Source organism: Neopelma chrysocephalum, unplaced genomic scaffold, assembly GCF_003984885.1.
Source record: "Neopelma chrysocephalum unplaced genomic scaffold, ASM398488v2 Primary Assembly neopelma1_143, whole genome shotgun sequence".
Taxonomy (NCBI): Eukaryota; Metazoa; Chordata; class Aves; order Passeriformes; family Pipridae; genus Neopelma; species Neopelma chrysocephalum.
In genome coordinates, this window is record NW_020897805.1 from 4098513 (window position 1) to 4119900 (window position 21388).

Genomic DNA, 21388 nt, shown 5'->3' on the forward strand with positions numbered 1-21388 from the left:
GTAATTAGCAAGCATTACCCAGCATGGACTCCTACGGGGAAATAGTTAAACTGTGAAATATTAAAAAGAAATTTTTTATGGGAATTTGAAAGATTTAGAATTATAATCTCGACATACCTTTGTATTCAAGGAGCCATGAAACACAGACCTTTTATACGCTAAATGTCACAAGATTTTATGGTTGGTTATTTTAGAAAATTAACTTCAAATTTTAAAAATTTACTCTTGTATAATTTGATCTAGATATGTATCTCCTTATGCAATTCAGAACTTTTAAAATATACACAGACAGAGAAGCTAAACAACTTACATTATCTTAAAGTCTTACACAGGGTTTTTTTAAAAAATAATTTTAAAGTTAAAACACGGAGATTGGTGTAGTGCATTCTAATACTCACGTTCCCTTTCTTCTTGCTAATTGAAGCCTCATATCACCACTTAAAGGAACCTTGATAACATTCACTATTGGCTCATATCTTGTCAGGGAGCAGAATGGTCTCTTATTCTTTAAATGGAAGTTTTGGAACATAAAACACATTCCAATAAAAGTGAACAGAAAATTATGAATTCATTAAACTACTTTGGTATCTTGTGCTATATATAATATTTATATTCCAACTACTGTAAAATATGCTTTAATATCTTTAGGCAACTATAAGGACTTAAATATTTATAAAATGGCTAAAGATAAAGTATTGCTCTCTTATTCCTACATACCGATGATGTAAGGCATGCAATCAAAGACAATAACACTTTCAACCCATTTGTCTTCTTAAAGGAGCCTTTCAACTTCAGATCCCTTGTGTGCAATCTACGTAAGAGTTGTTGCCTACATAGGCAACTCCAGAGGAGTCTGCTCCTTAAAAACTACCAAGAGTGCTATACTTCACATAAAACAGGGTTTTCTGAAAATGGAGACAAAACTATAAATTTGCAGGCAAAACAGCTCCAAGTGGGGCTTCAAAATACTGCTGTATTTATCTCTGGGACATCTGGGAACAGGAAGCATTTTGATTTAATATTTCATAACATAGAGGCAATTGCTTCCTTGCCTGGTGTATAATTAATGCTCATAAAAAGAGTGGGGTTTTTTATTCCTCAGCATCAGAAATGAACAAAATAGTACACCTTCATAAAAGGGGGTTTGATTTCAAGATGTTGAACAGCAAATAGTAATGAAATAGAGTCACCATAAATTTATAATAGTTTGGGGATGGTTAAATATATTTATAGTGTGTGAGATCACATGTTTTGATGTACTGTATTATCTACCTCCTTTGCATGGTTTTATTTTTCTCTGGCTTAAGCAGAAGGTATCTTAAAGCAGAGAAGAAAGAAGCAATTATGAAAGCTTGAAGATATTTGGGCTAGGACCTTACAGCATTTCTCCAACACAGAGAAATTGTGTCAAAGAAATGTGTCTCTCCAGCCACTCCCCAACATATTTTCTGTTTACAAGCAACAGAATTGAAAAACTTCATTTCTTCATAGTTTTTCTCTCTTTCTAGGAAAACTATGAGAGAGATGGGAAACTGTGTGTGTGGAATTCTGGCAGCCAACATTAGTGTCCAGCTACAAGGAAAATACAAAAAATACGAAGGGTGCTCAGTGGACCTTTCCTGTTAAGGGTTTCATGTGAAGACTGCAAAGCTAGCAAGGTCCTAACATAGCTGATTTCTACAGCACAGGAAAAATATTAAGTGACCAACCTCTCTTCCACCCAGTCTCCTTAGTTTATTTAAGTCCAAATCTTGCAAAGACCTGCACATAATCTAACTTTACACAGGTGGATAGTTTCACTGAAGTCAGAGAGATTTATTAGCCTGTATAACATTGAGCACATAAGTTTTGGAACAAGCAAAGCATCAGATTGTAAACTTGCCAGGGCAAAGGCCATATTTTATTCTTGTATATATCAGGACTATGACAACAAGCTCTTAGTTCCATCTAGAGCTCCACTGTGCTACTATAAAATAAATAGCAGCTATCAGCTGATCCATCTCATTCAGCAGGATAAGAAATTATGTGCATGTTGCAAAAAGGTAATACTGAGTTATTTATCATAGTGACCTGATCTTCAAAAATTGGACAACTTTTTGTGAGTAAATGGTGATATGGGACATGTTCAGGCCCTTATCTCATTTTTCAGTTATTAATTTCATTACGTGGGATGGTCAGCCTTTGCTTTGAAAAATAGTAATGAAACCAAATTACAACAAACATTTAAAAATTGAGTTAGTTAATAATCAACCAACCAAGTAGAAAATTTTGTTAATTGGATTATTATTTTTGTCACTGCAACAACCGATGCTAACAAAAATACAAGGAACGTTCAGAAATACAGAGAATAAAAACATCCTTAATTATGTGGAACTCCTACACTAAATTATCAATCCTGCAAACCAGTAAGCCTGATGTCAATGCAAAATACCATTTTTGCAAATGTGACTGGTAAGATTGATATTGTCTAGGAGAAAATTTTTCAAAACATCTATGTGAGTTAGAAAATTGTTAGCCATCTTTAAGTATAACAAGCATTTTGCAGCATAAAAGACATTGATATGCAAAGACACACAGAATCTAAATGTTCAAAAGAATAAAGCAGGTGTCACAGCTCACTTTGACACTTTAGAAAACTACCCTAAATTTTTCACTTTTTGCCAGCACTATTCATTTATTTATTTTTAATATTACATCTGCATGTAGTATGCTACATCTACTCATAAGCTTTCGTAAGGAGGTTAAGTAACTCCTTAAACTGCAATTATTTAGTGCCAGCTAAACAAAGTTTGATTTTTGGTATTTGGAAATTAAGGCTCTTTATTTCTACATTTTCATGCACTATAAAAAATTAAACATAGGAAACAGTGCTGGAGTGGCCACAGAACATTGAATTCCATAACAGCCTGAAATTAACTGCCACTGATTATAGAAAACTATACTCTGAAATCTTCATTTTAAAACTTATGACTATAAAATAAGAAAAATAAGATTCAACATTCACTAAACCCCCCTTCTTCAGGAATAAAACTATTGTTTTGAATTTATAACAGCATTACAATACAGTTATCTCCAAAAGTGGCACAAAACCTTTGCTAACAAAGCACTTCAGACAGTATTTATCCTCTCCCCTTTTTTAAGAATTTTCTCTCATTTGCAATCGTGATAATACGATTGTTGTTCTCTCTTTTTCCTAACACTTCAGAGATAAAGCAATCAAGCATTATGGATTGGTAGAGGTGAAAAAGAATAAACTACCTGCAAGCACAATGGAAACTAGACCTCAAATTCATTTTAATAGGAAATTTCTGGCAGCAGATTGTGAAACTAAGTCCATAAAAAATTGCAATGATATAAGAATTAATGAACATATTGTAAAATAAATCTAATGAAACTCCATGGCTGTTTCTGTTCTTTTAATCAAAGTTTAAGACAGCTCCAATGAAAGATGATGATGAAGTCACAAGTGATTTTTAAAGGAACTGGATCAAATGAAACTAAACTTGTACAGGGTTATTTTAGCTTGTGCAATCTGTTACACTTGAAAGTCAGTGTGTAAAATTCTGAGTACATTTACTTGATTTTATAGGATTTCCCCCAGAAGAATCTTGCCATGATGTATGAGATGTATTACCCAGGAGTTCATCCAATCTTTATGTTTTTCTCTTTATTCTTTCTAGTTGGAGGATCTATTATGAGAACTGTAAACGAAGGCCCTAAAAAGATCTCTCATGTGTTGAAATAGTGTTCCTAGGGAAAATTCTCATAAGTTGAAGTCATTCAGAAAACAGCTGCAATTGTTACTTTGCTGAAATACATCTACACTGCTGCACTGTGATCTGTCTTAGAGTGTCTGTGGACAAAATGTTACCATACAGCATGCCCTTTCTGTACTTTGGACCTGCTTGGAGCTGTAAGATCACTTTTCTTTATTGTTTAGTAAGTGTTTTTTAATGAAATGTACTGCTCTTATTGTATAGGACTCAAGATCTAAATCACTATCCAATAAAAGAAAATTATTGAGTTGGATATCTAAAGTTACTACCCAGAGGCTACTCTGGTACAGTATTTATAAATCTCTAAACAGTTAGGTATAATTGTCTTTCTGGGTTTTGAAAGAAAGCCAAATAGCAGTTTCAGTTACAACTGAAGATAAATATTTTGTGTTGGGCCCTGTTCATCTGGTGGATAAAATAACAAGTAAAATTCCCACAATGTAAGACTCTTAAAGAAAAAAACAAGAAACACAAAAACCTAAATGGACTAGTCAGTAGATGCTACCTGAAGAAGAAAGGATGGAAATGACAATAGAATGAAGGAAAGGAGAATTACTGGAGGTCTCCCAGCGTAACTGTCAAGGCAGAGTCCATCTGATACTCAGTCCTCCTGCGTGCTTTGGAAAAATGTGAGCAAAAATGCTTAACATGGATCCAACATTCTCTGGTCTTCTCTCCAAAATAGTTCTTGATAAAATAACCTCAATTGGTATTTGAGGGAGCAGAAAGAGAAACAGGAAGGACAATAAAAACAAATCTCCAGTACTGGAGGGTGACCTTTTTCTCCACCGGAAACATACCTCTTTACAAATCTTTCTAGGAAGACAATCAGTCAAGATCTGCAAGAGGAACTTCAAGATAAACACAGGGCTTCCTTGTTTATGAGTAATTCTGTGAAGAAGTGGACCAACCTTTGACTTTACAGCATTTTGTATTTCAAAAGCTGAGATATCTTAACGAAAGTGATAGTTTGCTGCAGCTTCAGTGGGATACATTTTGGCCTTTCTGTCCTTCGAATCTAGGTCTCCCAAAGGCAACAAACTGCCCTGATCACTTCCAAAAGTTCATTTTCAGGACATTAGAGCAGGCACCCCTAACCTCTGGCAAGCCTAGAGTTGCCCAGTCAGCTTTGAAATGTTCAGTGCAGACAGCCCTGAGAATGCTTTCAACGTTCAACAGCACAGCTCCAATTTTAAAGTTTCTTTTTGAGTAATTCTTTTTGAGTAGAATTACACATTTTATGTAAAGGAGACCAATAAATCCTTCCAGAACAGTTAGTAAGCTTTTCCTTCTAAGGAAGACAGCTTGTTTCCACTCACAGTTCTGTGTAGTCATGTGCTTGGTCGTATGTTGTAGGAGCCCAAACCCAGCTTTCAGCAAAAGGAAAACAAGGGTTGACAAGAATCGCGTGATCTGAAGGAGCTGGACCCTTCTCACAAGACCTGTTAAAGTTCTACCTTATGGATAAAGCCTGGCTCCAGCAGAAATCAGAAAGGACTTTTTGAGATGATTATATCAAACCATGCCTAAACCCCTGTAATCCCTCTATCTCTCATGTAATCCTAATAGGAGAAAAATTAACTATTTGGAAACTGCAGTAAAAACTTGTGTAACTCCCCAATTACCATAGGTAACTCCCCAATTAACATAGGTTGTCCCCTTCATTAACATGTCCAGCCCCAGATGCCTTTAAATTGTGTTCTCGTGTTCAATAAAGTATTCCAGTTTCCCCAGACTGGGATCGTCTAGCTTTTATTTTTCAGACCGCCACTTATGTTCCTAGACAGCTGATGATGAACATAGATTTGACAACTTAGATGACATCTGCTCTGGGTACTCCATGGTCCTTTGTAGTTCTGGTCCAGAATATTGTTTTTTTCCTGTGTCCTGGAACAGTGAGTTGGATTTTTCTTCTGTAGGAGATCAAGGTGGAGCACTTTGCTTAGATAAGATGCAATTCTGGCAGGATCAGTTATGACTCAAGACGGTCAGGCCAGAGGTCAAAAGTGTTGTTGCACTACTTATAGAAAGTCTGGATAATTAATCCTACCCAGCCCAAAAACCTGGGGATATTTTATTACAGAAGGAGGCATTATAAAGTCTTTGTATCTGTATGACCTGTGTGTGTATTAAGTTCAACTTGAACTAGTAATGAGAAAATCCTTTGTTGATATAAACCAGATTATTTCAAAGATGTTTTTTCAGCAGATAACTTAATCCATTGGGTACTGGCAGCCCTATTGTTACAGAACTTTCTCTATCAGGAAGGCTTGCTGTCATGCGTCCACTCTCCTGTTCCTTCTACAAGATCTTTCCTCTCAGATTGCATCTGAGTTCCGTTTCAAAGATATGTCCTTGATTGGAAAGGGTATGTTTCGATGGATACAGAGTGTTGGCTGGTGATGAATGCCTATGACTGGTAGTGACTTCCGTGTTAAAGTAGGTGATGAGGGTGAGGCTCTGGAAAAAAGTGAATGAAATCCCCGAATCTGTGGATTCTTTTTCTGCTACCAACTTAGAGCAAAGGAGTTATAGCCATAGCCCTGTACTTCAGCACTGGGGAATGATTATGGCTTATCTGATGGTTAAATAGATTTGCATCCTGCTTTTTATGGCACACTTCTTGTACCGGTGTCATCTTTTGCCTCATGCTGGAGTGAAATAATCACAGATACAAACTGGGAAGATCCTTATGCATTCAATAACCTATCAATTAAATGACTATTTTTTTTCTTTTTCAAAGACATAAACATGAATTAAATATCAGGTTTTCATATGAGATTCCACTGCGTAGTGACTACATAATTATACATATACAATATTATATATTTACTTAGAATAGCGAAGGTAAGATTATGCTGCTAAATCCCTCACCAAAAATCTTGCTGTTTATCCCATACATTTCTCAGATTGCTCACATATTTTGTTTTGTTTCTTCTCTTTTCAAGACCCTGTCACAGGTCAACTGACATTCTGCCACACACCCAGATTTTCTAATGTCAATGTTTCTGATGATCAGTAACAGGAGTAACATAAAAAAGCAGCACAGAAGATTCAAAAGATAGTGTTGACGTCTTACTTCAAAATCATACACTAAGATCTAGAAAAACTCAGATTGGCAATACTTAAGGTTTGTACCAGCTAATGTGTTCAGGATAATTATGTCAAGGAATGTACAAATGTAAAATGACAATTCTCTCTGTAAACAAAGGTACTTAATTGCCAGTAAGAAGCTGTGAGGTTGTTTCTAGTATGCTGCTTGTTGACTAGCAAAAGTTGAATCACCTAGTTTATATAATTGTCATGATAGTTGTGTCCACCATATGTTAAAGATGCATTTCACAAACAAAAATGTCACATTGCATATAATTTCCATAAAGTTTCTGCTATCTAATGATCTAACTGCTTCTGACAGTCTAATCATTGTATTCAAGGTCTTTCAAGAAAATTTACTGCACTGAAAGGAACACAACCAATTCAGGAGCTGTGGATATCATAAGCAGAGAATGTACTGGGAAGGTAACTATCTTCTGAAGCCACTGGGCTTACAAGAACCCCTCCTTAGTCAGTGCTCTCAACTAAAACAGGCTGCTAGTTACCTGCCTTATGTTATGCCCCGTTTCCCCAGAAAAGCTACAGAAAGAGTCACCTTTGTTTTTTAACATGCAGACTGGTACTTACCTGAAGAAAATTTCTTAGAATGTGCTAACCTATTGTGTCTCTGCTTCTCTGCATCAGCAACACTGAATAAGCCTAAAGGGATTTGGACCATGGCCAGTGTACACTCCCTGACCTATAGGGCTATTACTGTAGCAGCAACCTGGGTATTACAGATTCATAAAACAATTCAGTCTGGAAGAGACATCGGAGGGGCTCTAGTCTGATTTCCTGTTCAAAGCAGGATCAACTGTAAGGTCAGATCAGCTTCTTTGAGGCTTTATGCAGTCAGATCTTGAATACCTCTAAGGAATGGAGAGTAAAAAATGACAGGTGTTCATGGAGTGCACAAGACCCATATTGTTAGATTTTTCCATTCTCATTGAGGGTTGGTCTAAGATCCTGGGTGCTCCCAGAGGTAAAACACAACAGTCAAGTGCTGGAAACGTCTCTAAGCTCCGAGCAAAGACAGAAGGAAATTCTCTCAGAGTGCTCATGCTTAAGAGCAGATTCTATTTCTTGATTAGTTTAATTATTTGTGTGATAGGAGACTGTGAGAGGTCCCTCAAAGAACAGCCACTAGCCTGGCAGTGAAAGTAGAGATTTGGTTTTGAGATACAGAATTTCAAATTCCAGGTCTAAATCAGCAAAACAGGGAACCTGCATGACTGTCTTCCACTTCAGCAGTGAGTTTCCTAATCATGACTATAAGTTATCATGCTGTGAGCAAGTCAGCCTCACAAATTTATGAGGAAAAAACTCTAAAATATTGGGAGTTATATTGGTTTCAGGCCACAGACTTAAAACTTTGAACACCCATGGTATTGAAAAAAACCAGTTCCTTTCTCTTCTTCTTAAATCTACTTTTTATCCAGAGAACTCTCCAATTTGACTTTGAAAAATTAAAACTTTCAGTTTCATGATACAATTTAATTCCAGCATTAAATTCCACTGTTTTATTGCTGAGTCTAAGAAAGAATTTTCCAAGTTCAAGTTTCCATACTCAAGAAGTTACACTGCTGCCACTGATTTTTGGCTCATAATTCCTATTTCCTTACTAGAATGTAAAGAGGAAAACCTGAACTTAATCTTAGTTCTCACAGTCCTTGAGGGAAAACTATCTCTAGGTCAGGCTCACAGGCAAACTGCAGACCAAAGCACTACCCTTTCTACACCTACATTTATAGAAGAGCTAGATCCAGTGGGAATATTTACTGCAGCAGTTAATAGGTTTATCAAAGGTAGGACTTGAGCTGCATAAACTGCAAGACCCTTCAGGGATGGGAAGATGATTGTTTTTACACTGATGGTCTTTGCCAGGGTGCTTATGACTGCTTTGCAGCTGCTTTGCACAGGCACAGATGGTGTAAAATAGCCTTTGGCTACTTTGAATCAGTCCCCTACTCTCAGAAAAGACTGAAGGATTTTGTTCAATGTCCTTAAGTGGGATGAGTACATGTCAAACCATGGGAAGACATCAGTTTTGAATTAATTCTAAGAGGCTTCTTGAGCAAGAAGGCACCAGAGCTGTAAAGAAAATTTAAAATTCTTGTCCTTTTTATTTTATTTTTTTGCCTTGTATTACTCAATCTTGTATTTTCTCTGTGGTTGCAATGTGTTTTACATAAAAAAGAAATCTCATTAGACAGAAACTTCAGGTGTTCCAAAGTGAGTATAAGTCATCATTGGCTATATAACAGCAACTGCCCCTGTAAGAAAGCCACAGTGAGAAAGTGGTGAATTTATGTATTTTCCAGGAAACTGTCAAAATGAGAAAAAACGCCAGTTTCATGTTCATTCATTTTTCCTCTAAAAAATGTGCTTTGTGATGTAGCAGAGAAACTGTGTGACTGTCCCTTTAAAAGTCATCATACCAATCAGCAGGTTTAACTGTCAAGCAAGCTGATGTAGGGCTCTTTGAATTACTGAGTGAGGGATATTCTTCCTGCCAGGTCCTGTCCCCTGTAGGCACTGCAGAGAAGTATTATAGGGCAGTCCTTACCTTGGGAATTAGCCTGCAAGACCCCAATGCTGTCATCAAACTGCATAGATTTGATGTTGAGTGACGCCAAGATGCATTCCTTGTCCTGCAGCGAAGCATCATCAATATTATTCTGATTGGCTGACAGGATAACGCACATGTCGCAGAGGTTGATGTTGACAGCCCTTAAATCAGCCCGACTTAATGGCGTACCCTTCGGCACGGAGAAAAAAAAAAGGGGGGGGTGCAGAAGAGGGAAAAAAAGAAAAACAAATTAAAGATTGAGAAGGAGCTTTGGGAAATTATTTAACAAGTATCTTTTTTATGCTCTGACATTAAGCTGGTCTAACTATGTGCCAGGGAATAGGAGATGTGTGCTAATCTAAAGGGTAGTTGGTGCTGATGGCAGCATTTTAGGTTCAGTCTCAATACTCAGTCAAGCTATTACTAACAAACAAGAAACAGGAATAATGCCAGCATTCTACATCTCATCGGTGACTTGAAATTGTCTTGATTTAAGTTGCTATCATGTGGCAACCTCTGGCTCTCTGAATATAAGAAAGGGGTTGTTTTAAATGTCTATTTATCTACTACCAAGTCACAATGGTCTTGGGCAAAAGAACGGCAATTTAAACAGGAAAGCCTTATGTGTCCTACACATTTGAAATGCAATCAGGATAAAGCTATTTTTTTCTACCTAAAGCAATACACAGAAAAGGTTAATCCTTTTCAAAGCATGCTTTTGGTGCTTCTAGAAGAAAAACACACTGATCCTCAAAGCTGTGTGATTAAACCCTTTGAAACAGAAACAAGACTTTATCCTAGTGGGCACAAGTCATGAAACGTTCCCTGCTCCACAGTTCTCAATCAGAGAACGCAATTGTTAAAATGAAATGTCGTGGTAGTCCATGGATTTTTTTCATAGTTAACAAAACTGAGATATGACACTTAACACGATATGTTTTGTTGAAAGATAGCATTTGCCTTTCACACCCAACAGTCCACAGCTGTAGTTACAGAATATTAACTCTATGTCACAGGGGCTGCAAGGTCCAAGGAAAAAAGAGATTTTTTTTTTAATGGAAACTAGATTCTGCTCTGCTGCCTCACGTGGTTTGGTACCCAAAGACCCTAATGATGAGGAGACATAACTGTCCCCTTGTCACACAGCGACTTTCATAGAGCCAAGTCAAGACCCTACTCTTCCATCCCCTGATCATTCATGGCGAACATCTCCCGAACTCCACTGAGAATATTCAATGCAAAAGTGAATTTAAAATGCACACAGTGAAGAAGGAGCTCAATTCTTATTCAGTGACTGCCATATAGTCTCAGATACCAGCTTAATTATTCCATGTTACTTTCGACAATTTAAGGCATGAAACCTCGTGAAAAATAGTATATATCAAACAGATATGATTTCATTATAAACTACTCAAAAGTTTGGATATGATTATTCCTGCCACCTTAATCCTGCCCTTTGTGTCTGTACAGTGCACCAAGTGAAGCAGGATTCCTGTGGGGAAAAATAATATGCAATCATGTAATTAATTAAAGGCTTAGTCCTAATGATTTTATGCAAAGGGACAGAATTAAGGCTGCCTGAGGATATTTAAAATTGGCATTTGCCTACTTTTTAAGAGTTTACTCAGCAGCTTAAAGGCCTCCTTTAATACAGACTTCAAATTACATGTCTACTTTTTTTTTTCAAACCAGAACAAATTTTTTTATATTCAGCTGTAACCACATCAGATATCAGCAGCAAGTTTTACCTCGTGAAGCAAAGCACAGAGAAGTAGGAAGTGAGTTTGAGTGACCTCCCTTTAACACAATTCCTACCAGAATAATCTCAGAAATTTTAGTAGATTATTTAATTAGTATAATTAGATCAGAATAATGCTGCTATTTTTAACTTTATACCATTTTATTTTGAACCAGATAGGCTGAGGAAAAAAAATTGGAAAAAGCAGTAATGAAGTCTGTGTGGTCTTCAGCACCCTTGATTACTGTGTCAGATACAGTTCCTTTATATAATTCTGTATTTTTAAAGATGCATTGACTAACTATTTAAGCTGTTTAAGTCAAAATTAGTCTGAAACTATTCTACATTTGGGTGTAAACTGGGGAAAGTAAAGGTAGTGTATATTTCCTTAATGCTTCTTCAGAAGTCAGAATTGAAACTACAAAATGCATTATAATAATGGATACACATTATATATTGGAAGTAGTAGCTGGATTATATTCTGCTCCATAGTTCAACAGTATTCAGATTCCACAGTCTTTAGCCTTCACAGTGACTGGAATTAAAAGGGATTGGCAGAAAGAGGAAGATATTAACTAACCAAATCTGATATTGACACTATTTTTGTGACAGCAGAGAATCTTCTGACACCATCTGTTGGATCAGGTTACAGAAAAAAGCCAAGGGCTAACACTAAAACTGCATTTACAGTAACAAAGACCTGCAGTCTGAATTAATCAAAAAGTGAAGACAGTCCTTTCATTCTATAGCTATTTTTCCAATTATTCAGTTAAGGTTACATCCATCATTGATTTATCTATTTTTACTGCTGAAACATAATTATTAAGAACTAGTAAACTCATATTTTTTCATTCTGGAAAAAACCATCTAAACTAACTGTACTCTGTTACATACAGAGCATTCTCTTTCACACTTATACCATGAGCTGGTTTCCCTCCTGCTTGTCATTTATAGCTATGGCCACCTAAGATCACTAGCTTGGAGGGCTTCATTATTAGTCCTGGAGTTCTTGATTCTACATTTTGGGCACATGAGTGAATGATAATGATATCTAGGAGAAAAAGAACTTTTGAACTGTGGTTTTGGTGGTTGGGCCTACTAAAATCAATAGGAGCTTTCCATCGATTTAAAAAAGGTCAGGGTTTTGTTGTACACTTTCATACATGAGTACAGCAGGACTCTGAACTGAAATGCTATAGTACTGTTCCTTATAAAGCAGGCCAGTCCACCAAAGTGTTTAAGAATACAGATAGATATTATGTAGATAAACTATAATTTTTTTCAAAGGTTTTGTGGGTAAAAATACAGAAATAATGTCATAAATAACTACTGTCATTCTGTCAGGGAAATCACAACATCAGAACTGGCTACATGCAGTGCACTGCAGTCAATGTTCAATATAACACAGCCAATACATCTGATAGCAGCTGAAATTCATCCGATGAGGATGACAAGGAACCAAACACTACGGCAAATATCTTCTAATAAGGTCTCACAGGGCTCTGTTTTCATAGACAAGTAAAGGCAAAAAGCTAAGTCCTCAGGCCTATAAGTAGACAAAAGTAAAAAAGACTAAGATCAAAGTCAATACGAATCTGTCCAGTTGGTGTCCTAAATAACAAAGTATCAATAATACGGCTTTTGAACTTACAGGCAAGATTGAAACCTTGGGGAAGTTATGCAGTGTCTCCCATTCCCTTCTCAGGTATTCAAGTGAACCCACAAACACAATGTGCTTGAGTTCATGGTAGTGAAAGTTGCTGGCTCGTAATGGCATCACTAAATTTCTTAATCCAATCAAAGCAGATTTAACATCCCCAAATATGCAAACGACTACATGCCCACTTAAAACTGTCATCGCTGCTTCACTTCGAGTCTAAAAAAAAAAAAACAAACAAAACAAAACAAAAGACAAGGGAAAAATGAAACAAAGGGAATCTTAAATCATATATTGAATTTAAAATCAGGAAAAATACAACTGTCAATATTATTCATGCACAAAGAAGCAGTTTGATAACAGCCGTTCATTTTACCCTTATTTATCCTTCATTACATGTGTTCAGAAGAAGAAAATGTCATTCTTGTTTGCAAATCTTTTGGCGTTTGGGAAGACATTGTATTGGACCAAATTCCGGTCCTGTGTAAGTTTCTACACATATGGATTGCGGCTCTGGTTATAATCAAAGTACTATGGGTTTAGCTAAGAACAGAATTTGACCTACTACATATTTAACCAATAGAAGGATTACAGAAAAGAGATGCAAACCCACACCCTAGCTGATGAATCACTAGTTGAGTTTTTTCAGGACCAATTTGAAAAGGAAAATGTGAAAGCCCAATGGTCATAGTAGCGCTTCGTGGTATTACCCAGATCTTGTGAATTGAGGACCATAGCCTCTTACAGACGAAGTTCTTATTTTAGGACAAGCCGCTGTTACCCTGAGAAGCAACCAAAGAATGCTCTACACTGCTCTGTTTTACTATGGATGCCCACTATACTCCACAGAGCTTCTCTGAGTAAGAAAAAAATAGTGCAAGGTTGTGACCAATATTAAATTTTCAGTCCAATGGGACTTCCTGAGTTGTTGAACAGACAGAACCAAAAAGGTCTATTGGAGAATATTTAAAAGATGTCCAGAACTATCTTCTTGTCTCAATGACAAGAATACATTTTTGCACTAATTTCATCATTTGTTAGGTCAGTCGAGCATGCAACTCAAACACCAAGATGATTAAATAAAATCATGAGAAAAAAATGGCCTTAAGTTCTGAAGCCAGTCTTAGAATTGTTGTACTCCTTCAAGTACCTGGAGATCCACTGATATCATATTGCCAAGAAGTTGTACACTCACTACCATTAGATAGAAGTTTTGCCAATGAATAAAACTAAGCCAGTGGTGAACTGTAAAATTTTCCTCTTACTTATCCAGTAAGATATGTGTCCTTTTTCTAAATCATGGAAGCATGGTGAGTTGCAATACAGGTTGGAATATGCAGCAGATATGCTCACTATGCAAGAAGAATGGGAACTCTGATTAGAAGTTTTCTCATCAGTTAAAAAATGCACGAGCTTTCAATTTCTCCAGGGCAATTACGCTGATTTTCATATAGCTTGACCAAGAGAGTCATCTTGGCCCTTCAAACAGAAGACATGAACGAATACTCAAGTGAACCATGTAAGTTGTCCCATGCCTCTGCCAAAGGGTCTAGAATACCCAGATTTTACAAGACAGAGAACAAGTCTTGAATGCAATTATGCAAAAAATGTCAGTCTATAATCACTGATCTGTATGTACATTTGACTGTATAGGAAAAAAATCCTCCTTGCTACAAGTTACTGCTGGAACGTCACAAAATCAAAACAGACCTTGGGCAGAAAAATGAATTATTTTCTGATTGAGGCATCATCAAGTATCAATTAGGAGACAACCTGGGAAATCCCATCATCTTCAAATTATGCACTAATTTGTACTTGTGTGGTCTCTAAGGACAGCATAAAATTTGCATGGATATGAATGTAGGCATAAATTGTGGACTGCAAGTTTGAAAAGGTGTAGGGAAGCATTTTGCTGGCAGTGGCTTTATTGGTGATGATGCATGAAGCAGAAAGAACTTGGATGGACTTGCGGATTCACAGGCTCGTAGTACAAAAAACTAACATGGTATAACAGAGAGATGATGAATGATGCACTCCTCAGCATCATTTTTGAAGGACCACTTTTCTGAGTGGGACTACATGTAAAGTTTGTCAGCTAAAATGTGCTGTATAGCATGAAGGCAGATTTCTCTCTCTGTCTATTACAAAGTATTGTACAGCAGGGCTGCCCCTGCTTGCTTGTTGATTACATATAAATGCATACTATTTAAAACTCCTTCTCAGAGCTCCATCTCTAGAATTTGGAATTTACTTGCTTGACTGTTTAGACAGCAATATTGTAATTCCAGGCAATGTCACAGTTATTACAGAAACCCCTGAAGAGAACTAGAGACAAGCTTTTAACCCCCAATAGAATAACTGGGGCTGTCACCATCGTTGGCTACACCCTGCCACAGTGCAGGGAAATCTAACAGAGCAGGCTCGGGAAAAGCTTTATGAAGTGCGACAAAGTGAAGATCCACCAGGGAGTTCATTTCAAATATAATCAGTTTTGTGTATGAGATCTGGAGTTAGTTGCTTGCTACTCTTAGGTATGAGTACATGAACACAAATGGCACAAACTTGCAAAATAGACTGTGATAGGCCTTCTAATTACTTTTAATGACTTGAGTCAGTTTGATGCTTTTCCCAGTTAAGAAAATGAAACAAACATAGAATAGGCTCACTTTAACATGCTAGAAAGTCAGAGTAGTAGCACTACTTGTTCTGGCTTATTTGGGCATCTTGGAATATTGGGAATTGAGAAAGAAGTTCTAAGAGAGCAAAATTAATAAATAATCAATTATAATAATTAGTAAAAAATCAATAAATAAGAGACAATGCAGAGCAACACTTCCCTGTATTAGAATCAATACTAACTTCTGTAAAAAGATAAATGGGGTACGTAAATCCCATTTACATATTTCCTATCTTAATTCTCTAAAGATTTAAACCAGATATGCAAATTTCAGCTTATGAAAAAGGAATGCTCTATTTTGGACAAATTTTTATTATTGCACGTGGTGTAAAGATTTATGTAATCATAAAGCTTTAACCAAAATGCTAGCCTTGGTTTCATTATGCTGTGCTTCTGATTTCAATATGCTGGATTACATAATAGTAGAGACTAATTTATTAATCCATTAGACACCAGTTCTGTGGTTCAGCTAATCTCTTTTGAAACACAACTTATCATCAATACCTACCAAAATGACCTTTTCAATGTCCTTGGCTGGACACCAATGAAACATCCCTGTAGAGTCATATTTTTTCACGTTGGCATCCATATTGTCAATCTGCTCGTTGCCAGGAATTAACAAGGGGTCATGCCTGGGGAAAAACAAGTTGAGGACAACATAAATGGAAAATATTATGAATTATGGATGGAAAAATATCCCAAGAGCTGAGTATGAAGAGGGATAAAAGTAAAAAAATGAAACGTATTTGCACTTTAACATGCTTTCAATGATGACATTTTTAAACAAAAACTGAATAGAAAAGTTAATTTTTAAATTTTGGGTGCAGTTTCAAAGATTTTCTATACTCTTTCTATAGCAATAACCATTTAATTTTAAAGAGGGTTTTCTGACACCATCATGATTCATAAAAGTTTTTTTTTTCTTTCCAGGCCCACCCCTCTGAAATAAATATCAGAGCTGCTATAGGCATCTGCAATGAAGTAGAAGGGATAGGAACAGAGCCCCATGCTGACTGACTGGCATAAGTATGGAAAGCCAATTACTTGCTTTTACCACATACAACTTCTGACGTGATGCTCTTCACAGTAAAAGCTTTAACAGGCTGCACTTTAAATATTTTAGCAATTTGCCCAATCATATTTTGCTTTCCCAAACTGAAGCCCTTTAAAGATTCAACAGTATGTCATTTTAGAGCAGACTGACTAACAAATGCCCACATCTGGAATACATGATTTTAATACCAAACAACAATGTCCATTTGCTCTGACAACTCTACCTGTGACAACCTTCTAAGTGTTTTTGCAGCAAGATTTTAAAGCACATGGCTTCTCAAAGGAGAAGCAAATGAAAGACATTTTTATAAACTTGCTTTCGAGCTATATAGCTACATCTAAGCACAGATACATACAGGTTCTTTAATTTATATGCTAAAATCAAACATTAAGCTAAGTACTAAGTGACTCCAACACTCTCAGATGCTAGTGAGGACCCCTAAGCGACTGCATTACACAATAGCATTAGGAGAATTGTGTTCACAAGGCACAGGTTAAACTGATCCTCAAATCGTACATTTAAGGAGGGAATTGAGTTTTGTCTGGAAAGCCACAGTCTTTACCTCAGGTTTTTATCATGAATGCTTGAAATATGCTGATATGGAATTGTAACATTTCAAGGAAGAAAATATCTGCAATGTAGGAATATGCTAAGTACTCTGAGACAGGTATCCAAATTTTTTAAAAGTTTGCCTTTTAAAGCCTGTTAAAGAAATGCCCATATTGTCTGAGCTCTTAAAACTGCAAAGTTTTCTGCTTTTAAAGCATTTGAGCCAGCATATTGTGGTAAGAACCTCTATTCTGTATCATCTACTAAAGGAGACTGTGAACACGGTGTGTGATATAGGTTAATTTACCCTGAATATAGTATGGTAAATTACCATGCAACCAAGAGTTATATTTGCATGCCTGAGAGAGGTATAATCGTGCATTCCATCAAGGTGATTAATTAGTGTAATTTTATAAGCACTGATTACAGACCCATTGAAATCACTGTAAAATTCTCACACATTTCATTCAAACAGGGCCAACTCCAAAAAAAGTTCCTCAAAAAAAGTTGAGAAACTATTAATACAATGTTCCACTTAAACAAGAATCTTTTGATGCTTTAAGACAATCAACGCACTACATGGCAAAGGCATAAGTCAGATCCATCTGGAAAAAAGAAACACTATCTTTTCAAAGTTGAAACTGGCAGCAGAGAAGCCTCTAGGGGATTACCTGGAGTCTCTGACCCTACTCCAGGTTCAATAATGACAGGCCTTGCATAAGTGTGCTCTCTCTCTTGTAGGAAGCCGAGATGAAAAAGCTGTACCAAAGGGTTCTATTGTGAGGGTTTGGTTGAGTTTTTTTGTTGTGTTTTCCTTTTTTTTTTTTAATTTCTAGAAAAATATCTAGACTCTACATTCTCTTACTCCATTCATCAGCAACCTGCAGCCACGGTAGTTTTGACTGAGAGCTAACTGTGATACTGTTTATTGGGCATTCCCCATCTTCTCATAGTTGCATGTGGTACAATATGGTCTGCAACTGTGAACACAGTAACATTTGAAGGTTGTCCTAATGTTCAGACAACATTTAGCCGTGCCCTGTCCTAGCTATTTTTTCCAATGGAATGGGTTAGCTATATGTTTCAAAATAAGAAAGTTTGCCAAAAGATTAGGAAGCTTCAGGAGTTTCCACTAAGAAATGTTTTCCTTTCTGTTGCTTCAGGGTTTATGGTTTTTTACCCCCAACACTTTCACAAAACATTTCTTCATGAGTTTTCCTAGAAGAGCACTGAAACAGAAGCAAAGTTCACTGATGAAATCACCTTCTTTTCCTTTCAGAAATCAAATGCATATAAGAAGGAATTTTCTTTTTCCCCCATCCTTCATCAGAGAAACTATAACAAAGCAATTTAAAAAATGCCTCATTATAATTTTCTGCTTAGAAAATTGATTATTGTTTCTTTTCTGCTCTGAGATATAAAACTAAACAGATCATCTGAAGCTTTAACACACATGAGTACTTAGCAATACTCTAATCCCAGTCACAAAAACAATTCACAAAAATGATACAAATTGAAAGGAATGTTATAACAAAGCAGGTGGTAACAGATATTTGACATTTAATTATGGTCAAATACCTTGAGGTTTGAGGCAATTTTTAGAGTATGAGTGCTCAAAGCCTAGTATAGTTCTTTTGGGCTTTGCATCCTAAAAGGAATATTCAAAGTAGCTTGTGGCAAAGGTTTACTAGAATATCTTAGATTTAAACATAAGTGGGCTATGGAAAGAAAAAAGACTATGAATTGTCAGATGTAACTCCCTTTTGAAGTTTTAGGTAACAAACTGTGATTTTTTAAAAAAAGCTTTAGGATTTTTTTTTTATCAATACATGCACCTATCCGCAGTATCATAAACTGTTTGGACTCTCTGCTTCACTGCTTGGAGTATAGCAAGGGGAAACTTAAAGGAAGCAAACAGGATGGGACACACAACAGGAAAGTATGCTAAGAGATACCACTATAGTACTTTTACTCTAGGAGAATGGATTATTGCCTGAGGAAACTGTGATAAGACTTAATCACACTGTTTCTGAATCTGTGGGGTTTTACACGTGTGTTTATTAAATTTAAATCTGGGCTAAGATACTATTTTAATCTCTCTGTAATCAATGTTCATTCATTCTCAGTAAAGTGATTCCTTAAGATGTCTATAGAGGTTGGAAACTCTTTGCTACTAAGTTCCAACTTTGTCCTCAGATGTTAGAAGATATGTACTTATGTACTTAAAAATGGAATTGATCAGAACAGTAATAAAATAGTATTACTACTTTGGACACATACATCCTCATTAATCTGATGATCTAAACCTGTTTGGCAAATACTAAAAATTAATTAAGACAGACATACAGAGAGGCCAAGGCTGTCAAATCTGCCTAAGGCGTTTGGACACCCTCTTTCCATTAAAATTTATATTACACAAAGCATTACAGTTGTTGCCCTTACAGCCAAATCATGGACTGAATGTTTCTAGAGCCTCTCTGCCTCCTCACCCTTGAAGATGGCCCTGTCAAGCTGTGCTTGAGTCATATTGGCAGGTTACTGTAGAAATGCTTATATTTGTGCTGAATTATTATGGTCTCCCAGGCTGTAAAGTCATCTGCTTCAAAAATTCAAATCATAGGCAGCAAAACACCTAGCAACTTAATCCATACTCTTTGTTTTAATTGAGATGATGGGTTTTGTTGTTTGCAATGACCGAAGCATTCGGTCATTCCATCTAGGAAAAGACAGGCACCTATAGCCTGTATGGGAGGAAAGCAAGAAAAGTTATATTTCCTTCCTCCATAACCCCAGTTTAAAAATAGCTTCCCTGGTTCCTATGGCAGATATTACATACGCATGACTTAAAATGAAGAGCAAAGTACCATCTTTTCAAGGTTTTGAAGAGCATATAATGCCACTTATGTGCAATTAAACTTGAAAACGACGCTAAATGCCATGCTACAGCTGCAACCCCAAAAAGCCTGCCTGGAAGAAAACAGCCTAAAGCAAAACCATAAATCCCACTGCCAGCAAATCTACTGCAAGGAAGTTAGCATTACATTTTTAAAGAGAACTGTTTTCCTAGAACACATTTACTGCAAAATTGGAGTTTTTGAGTATGAAACTTTTGAGTACTGACTGGGGATGGACAGAACTGAAAAGACCATTCCAAACTAAATGGCTGCCTCATTAAATTACTATTGTTTAGCATAACCTTGTATTTTGTCACCCTTGTCTTAACCCTCTTGCTATTTATATGCAATGAGCAACATACCCTCATTGATCTGCAGTGGAACTACTCAATGTGCTGAGCACTGAGAACAAGAACACTATACAACCAGTAGGGAGGACCCTGGTGCTGTTTAAAAGTAAACTGTAGTCTGATAGTCTTTACACATTAGTAAGACGTTTTAGCTTCTTTTTATTCTGCCCTCCAATAAAATTCTCCTTATATAAAGTCAAGAGCAAAACACACCTGGGAAAAAACACAACTTCTCTTTAATCTATGTTTGTTAAAGTCTGCAATTATGCATTTCTCAGGTAGATATAATGTATCTGGATTTCGCGCACAAAAAGTCTTCTGCTCAAAATTCAGGGTCTTGAAACTCATGCTGCCTGTGGTTCAGGAATTTTGAGTTTTCCTACCTGACTAGTGGACCTATCTTCGCAAGAATGTGTACACACATACTTAATTTTAGGAGGAAGAAGAGGGTTTGCTAAAGGAAAAATAGGAATTGAAGACGCTAGAGAGTGTCTCATGTCCTTAAAATTTCTTCTACAACTATCCTAACAAATTGTGGCAATTAACATGCTGTTAGTGTTAGATGTAAGCAGCCAGTGCAGGTGCTAATAATTGAAAAAGCATTTAGAGCTTTTACACCCTGGCTGAATATTTCATGATGTGCTGCATGTTTCACTATTTACTCAGTGGGCCTCTGTCACTTCAATCTTCTCTGATTGCTTTGACTGGTGCTATAAAGCTCAACCAAGATAGAGTGACGGCTTGTCACAGGCAAACTCCACTGACTCTAGCAGCTCGCTGGGACTAGCTATGAAGGTTGTCAAGACATTCTGATGGAATTCAGCAAATGTTTTGTGACTAATACACCCAACATTTGTCGGCTACCATTAGCCATTCCCTGTGACCCTGCAGTCTGTGTGGATAGCATTAAGTTGTAATGAGAATTTGTTGCCTGTGTGTGTTACACTAATGACACTCTCTCACTGATCTTTCCTTTCACAGGTTAATCAGAAATGAAATTTCTAAGGATTCAGTGCCCAGATGCACTGGGC

The 21388-nt window shown here is 36.6% G+C and overlaps 1 protein-coding gene across 40 annotated transcripts in view; it reads right to left on the bottom strand.

Annotated features, from left to right (window-relative positions):
- The window catches only part of KCNMA1 (potassium calcium-activated channel subfamily M alpha 1), a 468160-nt gene that overhangs the window by 43711 nt on the left and 403061 nt on the right, over positions 1 to 21388 (bottom strand). For all 40 annotated transcript variants that reach the window (XM_027700116.1, XM_027700105.1, XM_027700104.1 and 37 more), the window contains 3 exons: positions 16019 to 16142; positions 12828 to 13052; positions 9436 to 9628 (listed from right to left, as the gene is read on the bottom strand). In XM_027700116.1, coding sequence (XP_027555917.1) covers positions 9436 to 9628; positions 12828 to 13052; positions 16019 to 16142 — 542 coding nt within the window. The remainder of the gene's footprint in view (positions 1 to 9435; positions 9629 to 12827; positions 13053 to 16018; positions 16143 to 21388) is intronic.